This window comes from Mytilus galloprovincialis, chromosome 1 (genome assembly GCF_965363235.1).
Source record: "Mytilus galloprovincialis chromosome 1, xbMytGall1.hap1.1, whole genome shotgun sequence".
Taxonomy (NCBI): domain Eukaryota; kingdom Metazoa; phylum Mollusca; class Bivalvia; order Mytilida; family Mytilidae; genus Mytilus; species Mytilus galloprovincialis.
The window spans coordinates 58,698,585-58,716,624 of record NC_134838.1 but is presented as its reverse complement, the minus strand read 5'-3'; the positions used below and the strand labels follow the sequence as shown (position 1 = coordinate 58,716,624).

General features: G+C 31.1%; 2 protein-coding genes and 2 long non-coding RNA genes across 5 annotated transcripts in view; all 4 read right to left on the bottom strand.

Annotated features, from left to right (window-relative positions):
• LOC143079720 (uncharacterized) overlaps positions 1 to 16,537 on the bottom strand; it is a 39,311-nt gene extending 22,774 nt beyond the window's left edge. The window contains exon 1 of one of the 2 annotated variants that reach the window (XM_076255264.1): positions 16,409 to 16,537. The gene's annotated coding sequence lies outside the window, so the exon portion shown is untranslated. The remainder of the gene's footprint in view (positions 1 to 16,408) is intronic. The other variant, XM_076255272.1, reaches the window with a different exon arrangement.
• On the bottom strand, positions 1,134 to 8,976 carry LOC143079714 (uncharacterized). Its single transcript, XM_076255251.1, has 5 exons — positions 8,914 to 8,976; positions 6,882 to 7,856; positions 6,031 to 6,252; positions 5,191 to 5,339; positions 1,134 to 4,356 (listed from the first exon to the last, which is right to left on the bottom strand). The coding sequence occupies exons 2-5, from the start codon at positions 7,827 to 7,829 to the stop codon at positions 3,039 to 3,041; spliced, it is 2,637 nt and encodes an 878-aa protein (XP_076111366.1). The 5' UTR covers positions 7,830 to 7,856; positions 8,914 to 8,976; the 3' UTR covers positions 1,134 to 3,038.
• LOC143079713 (uncharacterized) lies at positions 9,498 to 11,554 on the bottom strand. Its single transcript, XR_012979466.1, has 3 exons — positions 11,497 to 11,554; positions 10,827 to 10,897; positions 9,498 to 9,583 (listed from the first exon to the last, which is right to left on the bottom strand). It is a non-coding gene; the product is annotated as an uncharacterized LOC143079713 (long non-coding RNA).
• LOC143079710 (uncharacterized) lies at positions 11,572 to 14,940 on the bottom strand. The gene is made up of 3 exons (XR_012979464.1): positions 14,554 to 14,940; positions 12,004 to 12,247; positions 11,572 to 11,648 (listed from the first exon to the last, which is right to left on the bottom strand). It is a non-coding gene; the product is annotated as an uncharacterized LOC143079710 (long non-coding RNA).
• Positions 16,538 to 18,040: the final 1,503 nt, after the last annotated feature.

The following is an 18,040-nucleotide window of genomic DNA, read 5'->3' as shown; positions in this document are numbered from 1 at the left end:
ATTTAAAATCCATATTTGTTTAATATAAACCTAATTGTGTTTGCTGTAGTGTAGATGATTCACACACCAACATGCAATGCTTTAATCTGAGGCTATAATCAGATAATTTGTAGGTCAACTTTCGCGGTAAACAATGTCAATGGGGATACATGAGATTGGGGAGAGAAACGGCAGTTTTTATTCTTTCTGTAAAGTTCTGTTTTTAGAATCTTCCTCCAATTCATGAGCACCTCAATTGATGAGTAATTATACACTAAAATCAAAGTAAATGTTTCTGAACACTTAAAATGTGACATTTAGTATATATATGATAAGTAGTCTTCTATATAAACAAAATTTTGTGTACCAACATAATTATTGAAATGGTTTAAAAAAAAATTAAAAAAAAAATGTTGCTTTTTGTAGTTTATACCTATTAAGATTGGGGAGAGCTACTGCAGTTTTCATTCTTTCTGTAAAGTTATGTTTTTAGAATCTTTCTCCAATTCAGGAGCACCTCAATTGATGAGTAATTACCCACTAAAATGACAGTTATTGTATCTGAACACTAATAATATTTATGATAAGTAGTCTTCAATTAAAAAATAATTTTGCAATTATTTTTTAAATATTGCTTTTTGTAGTTTAAAGCTATTTATTCATGAATTTTACAGATATATCAAAATGTGGGATCTGGAAACAAACTTCACACAGCTTATATCAATCATATGGATTTTATAAGTACATGTATCCCTGTGATGAGAGTTGTGACTGGGAACTTTATCAATGGAAAATTAAAACTGAATAGATTTTTCAGTCCTCACTTTCTTGAGAATACTGTCACAAAAATTTGAGAATGGGTTAGCCTGCTGTTCAGTTGTACATAATTAAAATTCTAAAATATATTGTAGTAGTTGTTAAGAGGCCAAGTCAGTAAGCACTTAGCTTCATAAGGAATGTGATTTTTTTTAATTCACATAAAAACTATGCTAAATCATAGGAAATATAACCTAAAAAACATTTTTTACCATATTTGTGCAAATATCGTACTTAAACTGTTTCCATAGTAACGAAGCTCATATAGCATGCTATATAGTCTATAATTTTGGGAAAATCATCAAAAATATGGCATTTTAGCATGTCAAAACAACAAAGAAACTGTAGATAATATTTATTTTCAATAATTCCCATAAGGATATGATCAATTATAACAAATAACAATATGTCAGTTGTAACTTTATATATTATTTTGTAGTTGCTATGGTAACTTGAAGAAAACATGTGTTTTCGGTTAAAAATCAAGAAAAATGCGTTACAATTGTTCAAGTCCCCTGCTTAAAAACGCAACAGAGCTGACTTTTCTAAATCACATTTTCTTGAAGCAAATTAACTGTACTATCAACTTATCGAATAAAATTTGGTAGCCCATGATCTAAAAGAAAAAAAAATTTAACAAAAAATTTCCATTTTTTGGGTAATTTCACAAATTGATCAGGAAATATTTGGATACAATGTGATGACCAACAATATTTTTTTTTTTCATTTTAGTAAACATTTTAAATGGAAAACATAACAGGGTCAAAGAACAATATGATAACAGTCATTTTCACAAGTAAAAAAAGCCCATAGCAACCGGATTTACACCATAGCAACATTAAAAACTACCTTTGAACCAGGCCTATGTTGCTTAAATTTTAATTTCTGGTCATGTTCAAATGTTTTATCATGTATCTAGAAAGTATTTACAAGCAACATTGAATTACAACAATACTATAAAAAAAAAATATGACCCAACAGTCCTTTTAGCCATAACAAATATTCCATTTCAACATAATTGGTGTTCAGTAAAAGAAGTTTTTTAGTAAAAAATCACATTTTTTTTTACATAGCAAGGTATGATAATTGTTAAAAAAAAATATATACATGCAATGTCAGAAGATAACATCTGCACTGAAAGCAGCAAAAATGAAATACTAAGCAACATTTAAATTACCTTAACAACAGGGTAAAGTTTTTGCTAAAATCTTCAATCTTTTAATGACACTTTGGAATTGCACCATTTTTTTTTATAATATTATTAAACAAGGTGTTCACATTTAATCCTGTATTCCATTAACAGTAAACACAATCAATAACAACCTGCACATCTTTCTTCAACACGGTTAGCTGTGAAAGTCCATACTTTATCAATCATTGTCAGCACAGAAGGTACACATTATCTCAATTAACTTTTTTGATATTCACAAAACCATGCTAAAATTTACAAACACGAGATTGTACCACTTTCTTTTAAAAATCAAGACAAAATAAGCCATGGCATGTGTTCATTGCACAAAAATGTATTTGTTTTACCAAAACCAGCTTGATCACACATCAAATTACATAAATACCTTAAAATTGCATCATCAGATGATACTATATAATAGCATCAGTTTTACATCAATTGGGACTTAATGTTGTTTCTGCTTAGTTCATTCACAATTTATGTAAATGGTTTAGATCTTCATATATTTAGTAAACTCATGTCTATTGTTGAAGGCTGTATTATTCCGTTTTTGTATTCATAATAATAGTGGGAGTGAATTAGCTTTGTATTAAATATATTTAAGGGCAGGTAATTTTTTTACAGATAGTTGATCAGGTTTTTGGTCAATTCATCATCTACTAATTATTCAACTGAATATTTTCTAAAATTGCAATTTTAACCTCAGTGATAATTACATCAGATATTTGTTAGATATCTTTCCATGAAGAAGTGAAATAATGCTATATAGGTCTATTTTTGGTTAAATATATATATATAAGGGTATGATTTTTTTAATATTCAAAATACATGTATAGGAAAAGGCTGTGGTACTGGATATTTTGATGTCGGATCTAGAGTTTTTCACAAAAAAGATGAAAGTTTCAAATCAGATATTTGCTACTTGATGTTAAACTTACATCAAACAAACTAAAGTATTATTTTTTAAGCATTTATAGAGAAGAATTTTTTTAATTTAAACTACATGTATCAATCAGATCAGAGGTATTGGAAAAAGACCAAAAATGTTAAATGTTTACTGTACAGTATTTGCTAATACAGTTAGCTGAGACATCTCAGTTCTTGATTCTTCTGCTATCATATCACAATCGTCATAAACAGTATTTGATGCTTGTCTTTTTTTTAGTGAAAGCCTGCTAAAAAAACTAGCAATTTGAGAAGGAGAAAGAAAGTGTTCAAGTTGAAATTTCCGGATGCCCTTACTGTTCTTTACATGTCTCATCTCTTTTGCCACATCATCTGGGTCACACTTATATCCAGTAGATTCACCAAACTGAAATTTCTCTGTCATGTATTCTATTTGCTCTTTTGAAAATCTCTTTACCTCTCGCTTATTCTTTAATGCCCATCCTTTCTTTAATGTAGATTCTGCTTGTAATGCATGTGTTGTACCAGAATGAAGTACTTTTTCAGCAGAACTTTTGCTTTCCATTAAAGAAGCATGTGTGATTTGTGTACGCTCCTTTATATTCAAATTATTCTTAGGGAAGGTATGTTTACCTCTGTCGAGGTGGTTACATAATTGTCCATATTTCAAAAATGTTGCAATGCAACCGTCTTCAGGACATGTAAATACATTACTACAAATGTTGTCTTCTTCTTCGAGCTCTTCATTTCTAGTTACAGGTACTGGAATGCTTGTATTCAAGGATGATTGAGCAATGATTCTCCATATCACAGTACTTTCACATTTTTTAACAAGAGATGGAATTTCATTTAAAGATTTGGAAGAGAAAACTTTGCCAATGCCAATTTCGAATTGCTTCCAAGCTGTAATTTCATTGTTTGAAAAGAAAAAATTGTACAGAAAACTTATATTTTCAATCTTGGATGTTTTTGAAATTTTGATGGGACTAGGTGGCAATGCAACAACTACTTTAACATTTTTCATTGTTTTTTCTACAGCTGACTTGAATTCTATAGCTGTTATTACATTATTGCCTTCATTTACATATCTTCTTATGCATGCTTTGACATGGGCAGCCTTTCTGTCACAAATTGACTTTCCACCTTGTGGATCAGAAAAGTCCATCCTATTTACTTTTATATTGTACGGATTGTCATTCAGAGCAGTGACTGACAATATGCCATATGATGAATGGTAACATCCAGCATTGTCCGATCTTAAATACAGAGTGTCAACATTGTTGTTAGTGGAATTGACATGGTGTAGTAGGTCTTTCAATATAGCATTGGAAGTGACAGCATCTTGCGTAGCAGTATCAAAGATGTGCAGAACTGTCAAACTGTTTTTTCCTTCTTTTTCTTGGAATGTTATGACACTGACATGCCAGGAAAGACCACGTTTGGCAAACCAATTAGACTGAGATTCTCTGAAAAATAAATTTACTTTGAAAAACAAAAAAATAGCACAAACACAGGTGTTCAAGTAAAATATGTATGTTAAGGTGCCTTCAACAATAAAAAAAAATTGTGCTAGCATATTTATAGGTGGGGTTGAGCACACACAAAACTGTAAAACACATGTTTTTGTGCCTGTCCAAGAATGAGAACCTGTAATCCAGTGAACTAGGATTGGGTTGCTGTCTGCTATTTTTTCTCTTTTATTATGTGTACATGTTAGTTTTCTCTGTTGCATTGTTTTTCATATTGTCATACCAGCCCTTTTCTAGCTTACAATACATTATAGATTATGTCCATTGTTGAAGGCTGTAACCTGTATCTGTAAGCATCTTTGTCCTTTTGATTTAATTTGGATAGTATTTAATCACATCTCCTTATTTTTAAACAGAATGTGTGAAAAGTATTGATGTTCAAATGCAGAAACTAAGAATATAGACATACACAAAGGCTAGTCATTTTCTATCTAGACAGAACACTATAAAATCTTTATGACCAACTCACATTTTTTGGTCAGATTGTAGATTGTATAATGAAACTATGTATGCATCTATAACTTGTTGGACTGATTATCTAAATATTGATGTAATTGTTACATAAAATATGGCAATTATAGTTGTAGAAGAAATGTGAAAATATAGTCTATATCATGTGGCTAAAAAAGTATTTGCAAACAGGAAGTAGTTATATGGCAGTTCCACATTTACAACTCTGCATTGTCAAGTTGCAGACCAAATATGAATTCATTTAAAATACATTTAATTTAATAAAACACACATATATATATATATAAAACATGTATATACCTATACTGTAATGGAAGAAATTTCATTGCCCAGTCTCTTTCAATTAAAGCTTCATTTGGTTGCAATGTATCTAAAACTTTCCCCCTTGCCCTGTCTTGGTTGACAGATCTCACAATGTGTTTCTTCCACTCTATAATTGTTTTAATACCCTGTAATTAAATAAATAAAAATGTGTCAAAGTCTCAAAATAGCCAGGTTGCAAAATATATGACTTATCAATGTAGAATGTTTACTATGTAACTGCAATTACATCAAATATAAAAAAAGAAGATGTGGTATGATTGCTCATGAGACAACAACTAACCACGAAAGATCAAAATGACACAAACATTAACAACTATAGGTCACGGTACGGCCTTCAACAATGAGCAAAGCCCATACCCAATAGTCAGCTATAAGTTTTACAATTTACTGAAAAGTTACCTCTCAAATCTGGACAAATAAGAAAAAAAACCTCAAACAATTCCTTAATATCAGGCAAACAATTTCATCATAAGTGCAGTCTTCCTTTTAAGTTTAAGGGATCTAGGTAGAAAACTCTAGTAGTTGGCTACACAAAATTTGTACTCTCTTTCACAAATTTTGCTGAACAAAGTTCCAAACTCTTAATGAATGAAAAATCATTTAATGCTGCTATTCGGGATTGTGATTATGATTAAAATTGTGTACATGATATGGGCATGTGCAAAAGTCTTTAGTAGTTGGGGCTAAATAATTTTGAACATTTATCATGTTTTTTTGCTACATTTTTAAATGTATCCTAGTGCATGTAGTGTGTAGACACTGTCCAATATAAAAAAAACAAAACAAATAGTGCCCTTTATAATGTTGAATAAATACCTGTACAATAATGTATTTTGTGTCATCTTGTTGTTCTTGGTTTGTATATGTTATGCTATCTGCAGCATCCTCTATCAATTTCAAAGTTGTGGTCAGAGCTTCACAGTCATTACAAGAAAGATGATGGGTATGTGTACATTTACTACAGAAACTGTTTTCTTCAGATGACAGGCCAAATCTGCCACAATGATCAGGAACTTCTGAGTCCAAACTAACATGTAACTGAAAAACAAAAAATATACTGTAAGCTATACCTTTAAAGAAAGTAAAGCAGTACGAGACTGAAAGTTTAAAAAAAGCCTCACTTTTGAAGGACGTACAGTGACATACACATGATACAGATGTAATTGTTTGTGTCAGTCTTCACTTGAGGAGAGTTGTCTCATTGGTAATCCTACCACATCTTCATTTTTTATATTTCGTATACACAAATACAACAATTTCTTATATTTTGGTATGCACAAAGAAATATAATAAAAATATCAACCAGATTCTCAAATTATTTACTAAATAATTACTGACAAATCATTAATTAGCTGAGTGTCATATAATTTGTTTTTATTGAAACATACATGTACCAGTCCTTTATTTATAGTAAAAGTTTGACTGCATTTAAAAATAATTTACAATTATGACATATATACAACATTTGAACGAGATCCATCAAGAAATGAAGGTTATTAATACAAAAACCTATCTGGTCAAAACAAAATGGTTGAAGACAAGTGGTCTGACAGACAGGTCAAAATTATGTTGATGATGATCACTATTTGTAATTCACCAATCTTTTACCCTTTTCTGAAACAATAGTGTAACATTACAAATAGAAAGGGTTCATAATATAGAAATACCTTGTAGTGCAGTTTTAAATACTGCTTCCCTTCCATGAGCTGCTTGCTGATCTTTTCTGCCCATTCTTGTCCTTTACCTCCTTTTCCTAATGTCATTACCACACTTTTCAGGTTATCAAAAGCCTGGCTACCATCAGCAGCAAAATTGTCTAAACCTTTCATGGACTTTCTCACATTAGGCTCAATGGCTTCAAGCAGTCTCATGTAAGTCCTTTCAGATAGAATATCAGCGTTCTGGGTTTCTTCACAATACTTTAAATACAGTGTTACTGTTCTTGTACGCACACTATTTAGAATAATCTTAGGAACTTTGAGTGTAATACCAGATGAGATTTTATAAGTGCATTCTCCAAATGGTGAATCAGTCATTATAGCTGGTGAAAGTATGAACTCTAAAAAGTTTTCTATCTGTTGAATAGTAGCCTTTTCTCTAAATTGTTTTTTCTGTAAAACTGGCTTGCCAACACCAACAACCTCAGCATGTTTACGAGCAGATGAAAATTTGTATCTTGATAAATCTGGAATATAGTCTTTGAGTTGATTGTAACTGTAATCTTGTACTAGAAGAGAGAGAATTTGTCTCTGTGTTCCCCAACTTGACATACTGCTATATGCTTTTGAAAATGACTCAAGAGTCTGATCTTTGTATGCATTAGATTCATATAGAACCTCCTCAAATAGTGATTCCTGTTGTGGAACCAATATACCAAGTACACTGTGCATTATTCTTTTTGCTTTCCTGACATAATCATTTTTTGTCCTCTCAGATGCAAGATCAAAGTCAACAGTTAACGTTTTTTTCACAGGACTTATATCTACTGTTTCCAGAAAAGAATTCAGTGACATTTTCCTTTTTCTTGATGGACTTTCCTGTGAATCTTGCCACTCTGAATATTGAGATGACTGTGAATACACAGATTCAGATATGCAGTCGTCCATGCTGTCCATGCTAAGGCAGTTTGTTTGCAAATTTTCCTGAAACATAGATGTAAATTATTTAATTTCCAATTTCAAACGTATCAAATTCAAAAACAATTTAAGTCAATATATCTGATAGAATTGAATAATAAAAAAACCATACTCAGTGCCTTGCAAACCACTTTGATAATTGCATGTCCCATTAAAGATTAATCAAATAGTTTTGAAGCAGAAAATGTTATCACAACATACAATTTGCTTAAAATATGTGGTTTTGTTTCAAATATATATGATAAACATGATTTAATGGTTTCTTAGTTGAATAAACACTAGAAAACATTGAAAACGAAAATTTTCATTTCATATGGTTGAAGAGTAAGTAAATCAATATCAAAATATACATGTATAAAATTTGCATACCCTACAAATATAAGTACCCATTATGAATTTAAATATACAGTACTATCATTACAGTCTGAACCAATGAGCATATTGTGTAATAAATGAAAAGACAAACGTCATCAATTATTGAAATTGAATTTTTAAAAAGTTAATCAATTAAGAGTTATCTCCCCTTGACTATAAATAAATTAGAGATTTTTTTTGGCATGTCTTTTATTTGAAGCCTAGTTATAAATATGATTGTAATCATTAATTTGATTTCATCTGTTATAAAAATAGAGCCTCTAAAGAGCCTGCGTCACTCAAATAATTCTATGTGCATAATTAGTAATAGACTCTCTCTTACAAACATTGCAACTAGAATAGAATTAATGACATCCATCTTTTATAGTTAGAAATAATAAACAGAGGACAACAAAGAAAAACAAGTACGGATAATGAAGGCCATAGACTAAATAAGCTTACTTGGCCTGTGGGTCAGGTGAGCGAAAAAAGTTATCGAATTATATAACCATGAACAATTTTTCAATAGCAATTTGTTTATACCAGCAAGACACAAGTCTAATATTTCAACTATTGCTGCTTTCTGTATAAATCTCAATCATTTAGGAGACAACCAGGTGTATACAGTTGCAAGCAGTCTACCATCAAATGGTTTATTATAAATAATTATATAGACTACCAAAATGTGATTGAATATGATGACTATTACCTCATCAATCTGTAAAAATGCAGCTTTCTTTGCACCCTGTACTGTCTGTTTGCATTGTGTGACTTCACCGTAACCATCAATTTGTGAAATCTGTAAAAGAAAAATACCTTTACAACTATTTTATCATTTTTATTAGTCCCTACTGATGAAGAGTAGGCGACTTTAGGTTTGTCTGTCTATTTGTCTGACAAGTTTTTAACAATTTTTTTCTTCATGCTTGAAGATAATGATTTAATAATTGGTATATATTTGTTTATCATGAGATCAAGTTGGAAATTTTGTTCCAGTCTGATGATTTTGTACAGAGTTAAGTTCCTTTAACTTAGAAAATTTACTAAAATAATGAGTGTTCTGCCTTTTTTTTTTTACCCGGTATGGGACTTTCTATTGCCATGCAATAGTCACAGTAATAGTCACATAATGCATGTTACCATATAATATGGTTATCATCAGTTTTACAGGACATAATGTGTGTACCATGTGGAATATAGACATAGAGTAACCTCTTTGGTTTTATGATTACAGGACTACAGAATGTATATATTATACTATTGTTCTTAAAACAATTGTATAAAAGACTTGCCTCTTCTTTTGTTTCTTCCATTATAAATTCAGCATTTGTAGACTCAGAAGCTTCAACATTGCAATTACTATTCATGCTACTTGAAGGCTGAAAATAGATAACAGAGTGAAAAAGATGAACACACACATTTATCTCATCTTTACAACTATAAACTGACCATTATTACTTATAGCTGACTAAACGTATAGGTTTTCTCCTTTTTATTACAAACTTGGTAAATGGTCTAATTTGGTAGGTCATATTCATGAAAAGGGAAGGGTATGGAAGTTACAATATAAGTTGCATATCTAATATCATCTGTGAAACGGTTATTGAACTTTGGTGGATAGTTGTATCATTGGCAAATATACTGCATATTTTTATTTTCATTATGCCATATGTCTATGTAGGTGACATAGAAGGATAATAGAGAAACCAAAGAAGGTCATTGACTGAAATGTCTAACAAAATGGTTTAACTATTATAATAATTGTAAATACTAGTATATAATAAGGGGTGGGTAGATGAATCATTGTCCATTTAATGTTCAAAGTCCATGGGAAAATATTACATGCATATCTAGACGAGAAGATGTTAGTGGATATTATTATGAATCCTGCTCTGAACTAAATCAACAAATGAAATTCAAATCTTAAGTAAATATAAATTTCAATACTTTAATAAATATTAGCTATCAGCTGAATTATAAATTACAGCTATTTTCCTAATACAAGTAGAGCAAAACTTTGGTTAGCTCGCTTGCTTTGTTTGTATATTGTACAATCATATTAGAATATGATATTTACAGGTTAAACTTTGCTTATAAATTTATTGTTATAAGATGTCAATCTTGTCTAAAAATCTTGTATAAACAATTATACAAACAAAGCAAGCAAGCCAACCAAAGTTTTACTTTGCAAGCATTAGGAAATCAGCTGTAAAGGTTTTATCTTAAGCCCTATTGCAATAATGAGTTAAATGAACCTGTCAGTATAGAAATTTTAATGTGCTTCAGTCAGTATCCCATTGTGTCAAACAATTGAAACATGTTCCATTATCACACGTATCTAGTAGGAAATTATATGAAGGAGCAGACGTACAAATCTAATATAGGTGGCATAGTTACCAATGCAACCTGAATATCAATCTATTACTCCAGATAAACAGATCTATGTTGCTTCCAATAATCAAAAGTAGGCCAATATTTTTTGGGTGATAATTCTACTTAAAAAGCAATAATGACTTAACAGGAACTGATTTAAAGCAAAAGAGCACAGAACGTTAAATTATTTTTTTTGATAGAAATAGAACATACTGGTAAGAAAATTTTCATATCCTTGTTTTGACTTACATTTGGTTCAACTCTGTTTTCCTTGTCTGCCATTCTTTGAACAAGTTCTTTTCTGCATCTTGAACACACCCCTGTAAAATTGAAATTGAAAATTTAATTGTAGCAAGAAAGCATATTTCAAGACATTCATTTTCATTTAAAAAATAAGAATGATCATATGGCTGATTCACTTCTCCTGGCTCCTTGGGCTAATTTGCTTATAAATGATAGTACAAAACGGGTGGTTCATTTTTTTTTATATGCATGTCCCAAGTTAGGTACATCGTTAGTAGTTTTTGCATGTTTATTCTTTTATGTTCTTAAAAAATTTTCCTGTGGAGATTTTTTTTTGTACAACTTTTATAGACTTGGGATGATGTCTGACATATTGTTGAAATGTGTAATTTGGTGAAGATTGTATGTTTACCTCTAGTCTAGATGTATGTGTTTACATTTGTTATTGGGGGTCTGTCTAATTTAGCTGGGGTAGCTTATTGTATTCAGTGACACAATTTCTGATAACCAAATGTATGTCTGTATCAGGATCAAAATGACATGTACATCAGATTTTTTGTTCAAAGAGTCACATGCAGACTACCAAGTTATTGGTACTAGCTCACATGAACATTTGATTCATATATATGAGCTGGCAATTGGAACAGCAACAAAATACATGTAAGCATGCACAAACCTGATCCAATTCCAAGTAGGACATGATGATATTTCTTGAGAAAAATAGACTGCTCCTTCGTGATAGTGCCTTTCAAGTTGCTCTTACTGCTTGTACATTTCCATCCTATGGAACATAGTGTACTTGGTCTCCAACCAACGCCAAGAGCAAACCTTTAAAAATTGAAAAAATAAAAGGTAATAACTTACTAGAACAATAAATTCTATGTAAAAATCACAACAAAAACAGCCAGGATATCGAGTCAGAAAAAATGTTGTTATTACTTCAGTACAGATTGTTCATTTGAGGGTGGATTGACTTTTTTTCTTCTAAAAACAACTTATTTTTTAGACTCAAATAAATACAATGATCTAGTTACCCTAATCTTTATAGCACACCTCAATTTTTTTTTCTCATATACATGGGGTCAGCAGTTACAACTTTAGAAAATTAATCATAATTTGGATAGACAAGGGCTTAAGTTCTGGAAAGTTATTCTTATTCTTATAATAAAAGTAGCCTAGGTACCTGTGTTTCGGGCATATAGTTAGAGTATCATCATCTTCCTCAAAAAGACCAGCTCTTATCTTCAATAATGAACTTTCACTGTCAATACTCCTACGACTTATTGAATATTTGTAAAGATGCGAGTCCACGGAATCTTTACAACATGTTAGGGGAAGAATTCGACTTGGCCAGGTCTTTTTATATTCAATTAAGCCACACTGCTGTACTGTTGAATTAACAAAACTGCAAACAAATTGTGACTCGCCTGTAAATACAAATACATGTATGAATATCATAATGTGAATGTATTTAAGAGAAGTTTAGTTAACAATGGTTAATAATAATTTGTTTTACACCTTTTAGCAAACTTTTATAGCAGACTTTACTATATTATAATACAGTATTGTCAATGATTGTGTTTTGCTCATTGTTGAAGACAATATCAAGTGACTTTCATTTGATTAATTATACTCTATGTTATTTGTACAAGCTGGTCTTATTGGCAATTATAATCACATTTATAATTGCTACCTAGATCATATAGATGAAACAATTTAAGATTGTTTTCCCTTCATGATTAGAATAGGTAACTTATCAACTAGTTTGAACTCATATAAGCAACATGACTGCTGCAAATGTGGACCAGGATCTGCTTACCCTTCTGGAGCACCTAGTTTCACATCAAAATTTAGTGGGGTTTGTGTTGCTCAGTCTTTAGTTTTCTATGTTGTTTTTTATGTACTTATGTTTGTCTTTTTCTTTTTTAGCCATGGTTTATTTTCAACTTATGAGTTTGAATTTCCCTTTTGTATCTTTTTCCTCTTGATCTATTGAATAATAATAATATTTGTATTTTAAACAGTAAGCTATGGACAAATTAGATAATTTGCATAAAAATAGAATGGCATGAACTATATACTTTCAATAACAATGAAATTAGGGCATTTTTGGTAATGCATGTTTCATTATTATTCTGATTGGCTAACTGCACACCACATGTTATTCCTCAAGCAATTGCATTACACAATAAAGCATATATATCAGTCATAATAACACAAGGTCCCACAATAAAGTCCACAGGTGAATTAAATAAAAAAAAAAATGATATGACTTGTGGTTTCTTTATCCTAGCTTAAAAAAGTAATTATAAGAATTGAATGCTTCTTTTTGTAACTTATAGGGTTGTAAAAGCTTTGACTGTGCCCAAATTTTTGGAATGAAGAGCTTACACACTTCATACAAAATGTACTTCGGTCAACACTTTTACACCCTAATGAAGTTACAAAAAGAAGCATTCAATTCTTAAATAAATTTAAATATTTCACACTATAATGATCATGTGTACTGTACTACAAGTCAACATGCACAACTTGGGGGTAAATTTACCTTTAACTAATAATCTTCAACCTGATATGGAACAGAGCATCTAACATATGTACAGGCTTACAAACAGACATACATACAGACCAGAAAACATAATCACCATCATAGGCACAGTGTAAAAAAATAACCATTGTTTAAACATGTATGTGAACCTCTAGTCCAAATAGTTATGACGTCTGGCAAGGCTTTTTTAAATTTTTTCTGGGAGTAGGAAGGCGTCCCAGAAAAAAAAAATAGCCTTGCCAGACGTCATCATTATTTGGACAAGTCAACCTCTAAATGTTTTTTGCCTAATTGAGTTATTGGGTTGATGTCCTCCTTGACCTGGCTTTTTTCTATTATTTACATTATAGACCAAAAATTTATAACAAGCATGAAGTCTTTAGTCTCAGCATGTGTCTCATATTATATTATAAACATATGTGCATGCAAAAATGATAAACCTGGTTGTTATTTTTAAGCCCTTTTATTTTATCATGTTCATAGGTATAGGAAGATATGGTGTGAGTGCCAATGAGACCACTCTCCATCCAAATAACAATTTGAAAAAGTAATCCATTATAGGTCAATGTAAAGTAAACCATTATAGGTCAATGTAAAGTAAACCATTATAGGTCATAGACATGATAAAAAAAATATTGCGTTAAATAAATAGGGTGGGCATCTTTAAATAACATATATATTAAAAGAAAAAGTTTGAGTCAGGATTCTTATGAAAAATCTCATTATTGTGCTCTTTCCAATAAAATATTGAATTGAATTGAATTATGAATGATAAATTTACAAAATATATTTGTTTGTTGTTTGAGATTTCAAAATCACCCCCCCCCCCCAAAGTTTACTAACATCCATAATCTGACATATTATCTAAAACTTACCATTGGCAGATCAATAGGGGGGGTCAGGGGTTTGGAACCCTCTTCTTTTTTATGACAACCAATGGTGAATGCATTTGAATGGGAGCATATAGTTGGACACCCCTTTTACTCTGGGTTGGGCCCCCCCTTTTTTTTTTTACACTGAAGGAACAGTTATCACCTTCATTATGACATCATGATTATATTCAAAGACAAAGTCAGTCATTAGTTTAGAACTATCTTTTGAGAAACTTTTTTATTACCAATACCATGTTATAGTATACATGTTATACAGAATTTTAATGTAAATATGAATTTTAAAGAAACTTACAGGCATTGTTTTCTGTCATGTTTAATAACGATTCCTCCTCCTGTTCCACATTATCATTGCTTCAGAGTGTGAAAAACAAAACCGTCTGCTTGTCTGCTTGTTGACAATGACAATCCTGTCAACTTCCTGTGCATTTAGTTTATCTCTAGGCGAAGAGTTCAATCAGGGGAGATAATCATCTTCAATACAAGCACTTTTAGTACTATGTTCTGAAGCAAATTTTGTCTTTTCTAGTTGCTGGCTACCAATTTTTATTTTTGAACTTATTAGTCCAAATTATTCATTTTGGAGTACATATCGAATATTTCCACAACTGTGTTGCGTTTTTGAGTTTTATCATTTCACAGAAGTCAAGAAAAATTCTGATTTCGAATAAAAAAGGACCATTTTATCTAACAAACAACAAATTAACACATATTTTTGGGCTATTAATCACTATGAACACTTGAAAATGTCACATACAATCAGCCTGAGCAATATTTTTTTTATTTGTGATCTATATCAAAATAAAACACAATACTGTAACAATTCACATTTTTCAACAAAATGGTTTATCCGTTACCATGGAAACAGTGGATATACAACTTCAGTAACATGTATATGAATTACCAATCATGTATGCTACCATATATCAAAACATCAAAAGGAAATATTTTTTTTCACTTTCCGGTCATAATATGGACAATACTTGATAGTTACTGACACTGTCTCTTAAACTCAATGTAATTTTAGATAATTAACTCCCAAGTTTAATCGAATGTTTTGTTTTAGAAGGTGCAGATCTCATTGGTCCAAATTGTCTCTATGATGAATTCTTGACTAAGGAAATGAAATAACAATAAACAACAATAAGTTTCATTATTGTCAGTCTTTCTATATGTTCTACCTGTTCGTTTGCTCATATTTGTAGGTAGACTATCAAAAGATACCCCCCTAAAAATTGAAACAATGGCCGTTTTTTCCCTCAGAGCTCTTCAGCTCTTTGATTTTTTTTGCCATGGTCCGCAAATATCAAAAATCATCAAAAGGACCTTAAGAGCTAAGTTTTCGCAGCTATATATTCTAAATATCTATATGTATAGATTATCGTGTTTTTTACACATTGATATCGTAAAATATCAGAAGCGAGCCACAATGTGAACCTTTTTGGCGAGTTTCACGTTATGTCGAGCGGCTGACATTTTGCAATATTCATACAAAGTTTATTGTTCTATTACTGGTCTTTTTCCCTCTTTTTAAGACAGTTTTACGCTTGAAGAAAGCAAGCTTGTTAGCGTTTCCTTTCGCATTGTGACGTCGCTAATAACTTCTCCTCTCACAAAATGTCTCACATTGTGACGTCGCTGATAATGCCTGGTCTCAACTTGAAGCCTTGATACGAGAATTAGCGACAGAGCAGGGTGATCGATATAGGCATAGGGAAGGACTATAAAAGCACTTCTCAAGCAGATTGTCAGTATTTAAGAAAAGATGAAATGCTTCTAAATATGCCTTTGCGATGCCCTAAGTAACCCCTAACCTGCCAGTGCCATGTCTCATTTTACTGGTATACATCGTATCAGAACAGCCGTGTGCTATTTTAAAGAACTTATAGTGTTGTTGTGCCATATGAAATTATATTAGTACAAATACAAATATTTTATTAGCATAAACTCATTAACAATAAATTATTTTATGCTTTATATATATATAATATAGGCATTTGACTTGTAATCATCTTCCTTGACAGACATGAGGCTTGAGCAACCTATTTTTAAAACAGTTTAACTTCGTCTTCTAGTCGTTACATATAATGGCGTACACTTTATGTTTCTTTTTCCTTTCTTTTTATTAGAGTGACTCTTGACATCCTTACCTACATGGGTGCAATTATTCGCACGATGCTCATGATGCCCTTTTGCGAAAGTGAAAGTTGGTATTCGGATAGAGTAAAATATTCTCGTTTACGGACACAATTTGAACTTCCGGATTTAAGATAAGATTGATCATTGTAGATAGGACCAGGAACATATATATTAATATATTAGTTAGATATACTGTTCCCAGATAGGACTGATAAATTACTCATTTTATAAATTATCAAAAGACAAGTTTGTAACAACATAGATGGTATTACATCTATGGTAACACAGAAAAGTTAACAGTCTCACTCTGGTTTTGCGTCAGAGTTGTGGTATTAAACTTGGTCATTTACTCTTGAGTGTGGGGTTATTTTGGAGGAAATTTTGCTCTTAAACTTTAAAAGTTACATCCTTAAAATAAGGAATATATACAAACTTGAAGGTTCAGTACACCTTAACGAATATGAGGAAAATATTCTCAGAAAATATTGTGGTTGTAATAATAAAATTTAAAAAAAAATAGCAATGACTAAATTTGAAATTGATATGATTTTATAAATATTTTGGCATCATTGGTATCACCATGGAAGTAATATTACTTCCATGGTATCACTTAGTTAATTTTAACAATTTGAGTGGTAAATCTCAGAGCACTGTCTTCATTATTTTTTTTTATTTACTTCATTTACATGTTACAGTTAAATTCAATACAGAAATACCATGAAAATAGCAATAGTTCTAATTTAAAAAATGGGGATGTTAGGACTAATTTAATTACGAATTGTACCTTTTGGTCAAGATCGGAAGGTCACTGATAATCATTATGATGGACTGAGACTACTATAACGTTAAAATAACGTAGCTAAATATGAGGAGACTCAGATTATCCAATAAACCGAGTGACCAATCTCTGTGTTATAGTAGTCTCAGATTTGGATCAGGGTTCGATTGAAGTTTTGTTTAATTTAAAATAATGTGTAAGGTCGACCCATTTTCGAGGTAAAAACGTTATCATAATGTGAATACTATCTATAATACTAAAATTACGAGGTCCAATTTGTCAGCCGTCATCACGTAAAAACGACGAATCAAAGAATTCAACTTTATACATAACTAATATAGTACAAAGGTGTAAATTAAAAATTACACCACTCCAGGTCCTTTTGTTTTCCACGTAATTAATATTGCCAATAATTAAGAGGTAATACAACGGTGTATTCAGGATTAATAAGCTATATACACGGGTCATACATAACCACAGGATTGGCACTACTAAATTGTCAAATGGTTACCTATTGTAGTATTTTAATCAGTAGGACTTTCTAAGATAACAATACGAATACTAAAAATCTGGACTAAAAATAAGGCGTATACGGGTACAGTTTTCAATTTGTTAGCGGGCATGACGTAAAACAGCGAATCAAAGAATTCAACTTTATTTATAACTAATATAGGACAATGTTGTCGATTAAAAAATACTCCATTCCAGGACCTTTTGTTTTCCAAATAATTAATATTACCAATAATTGATAAGTTCCAGTTCGACGGGTTCAAATAGAAAGATTTGAAAGCAGAGAAAACTGTGTATCTTATAATCGGCATGACTATATCAGATGACAATACTAATACTAAAATAAGGCTTGCGC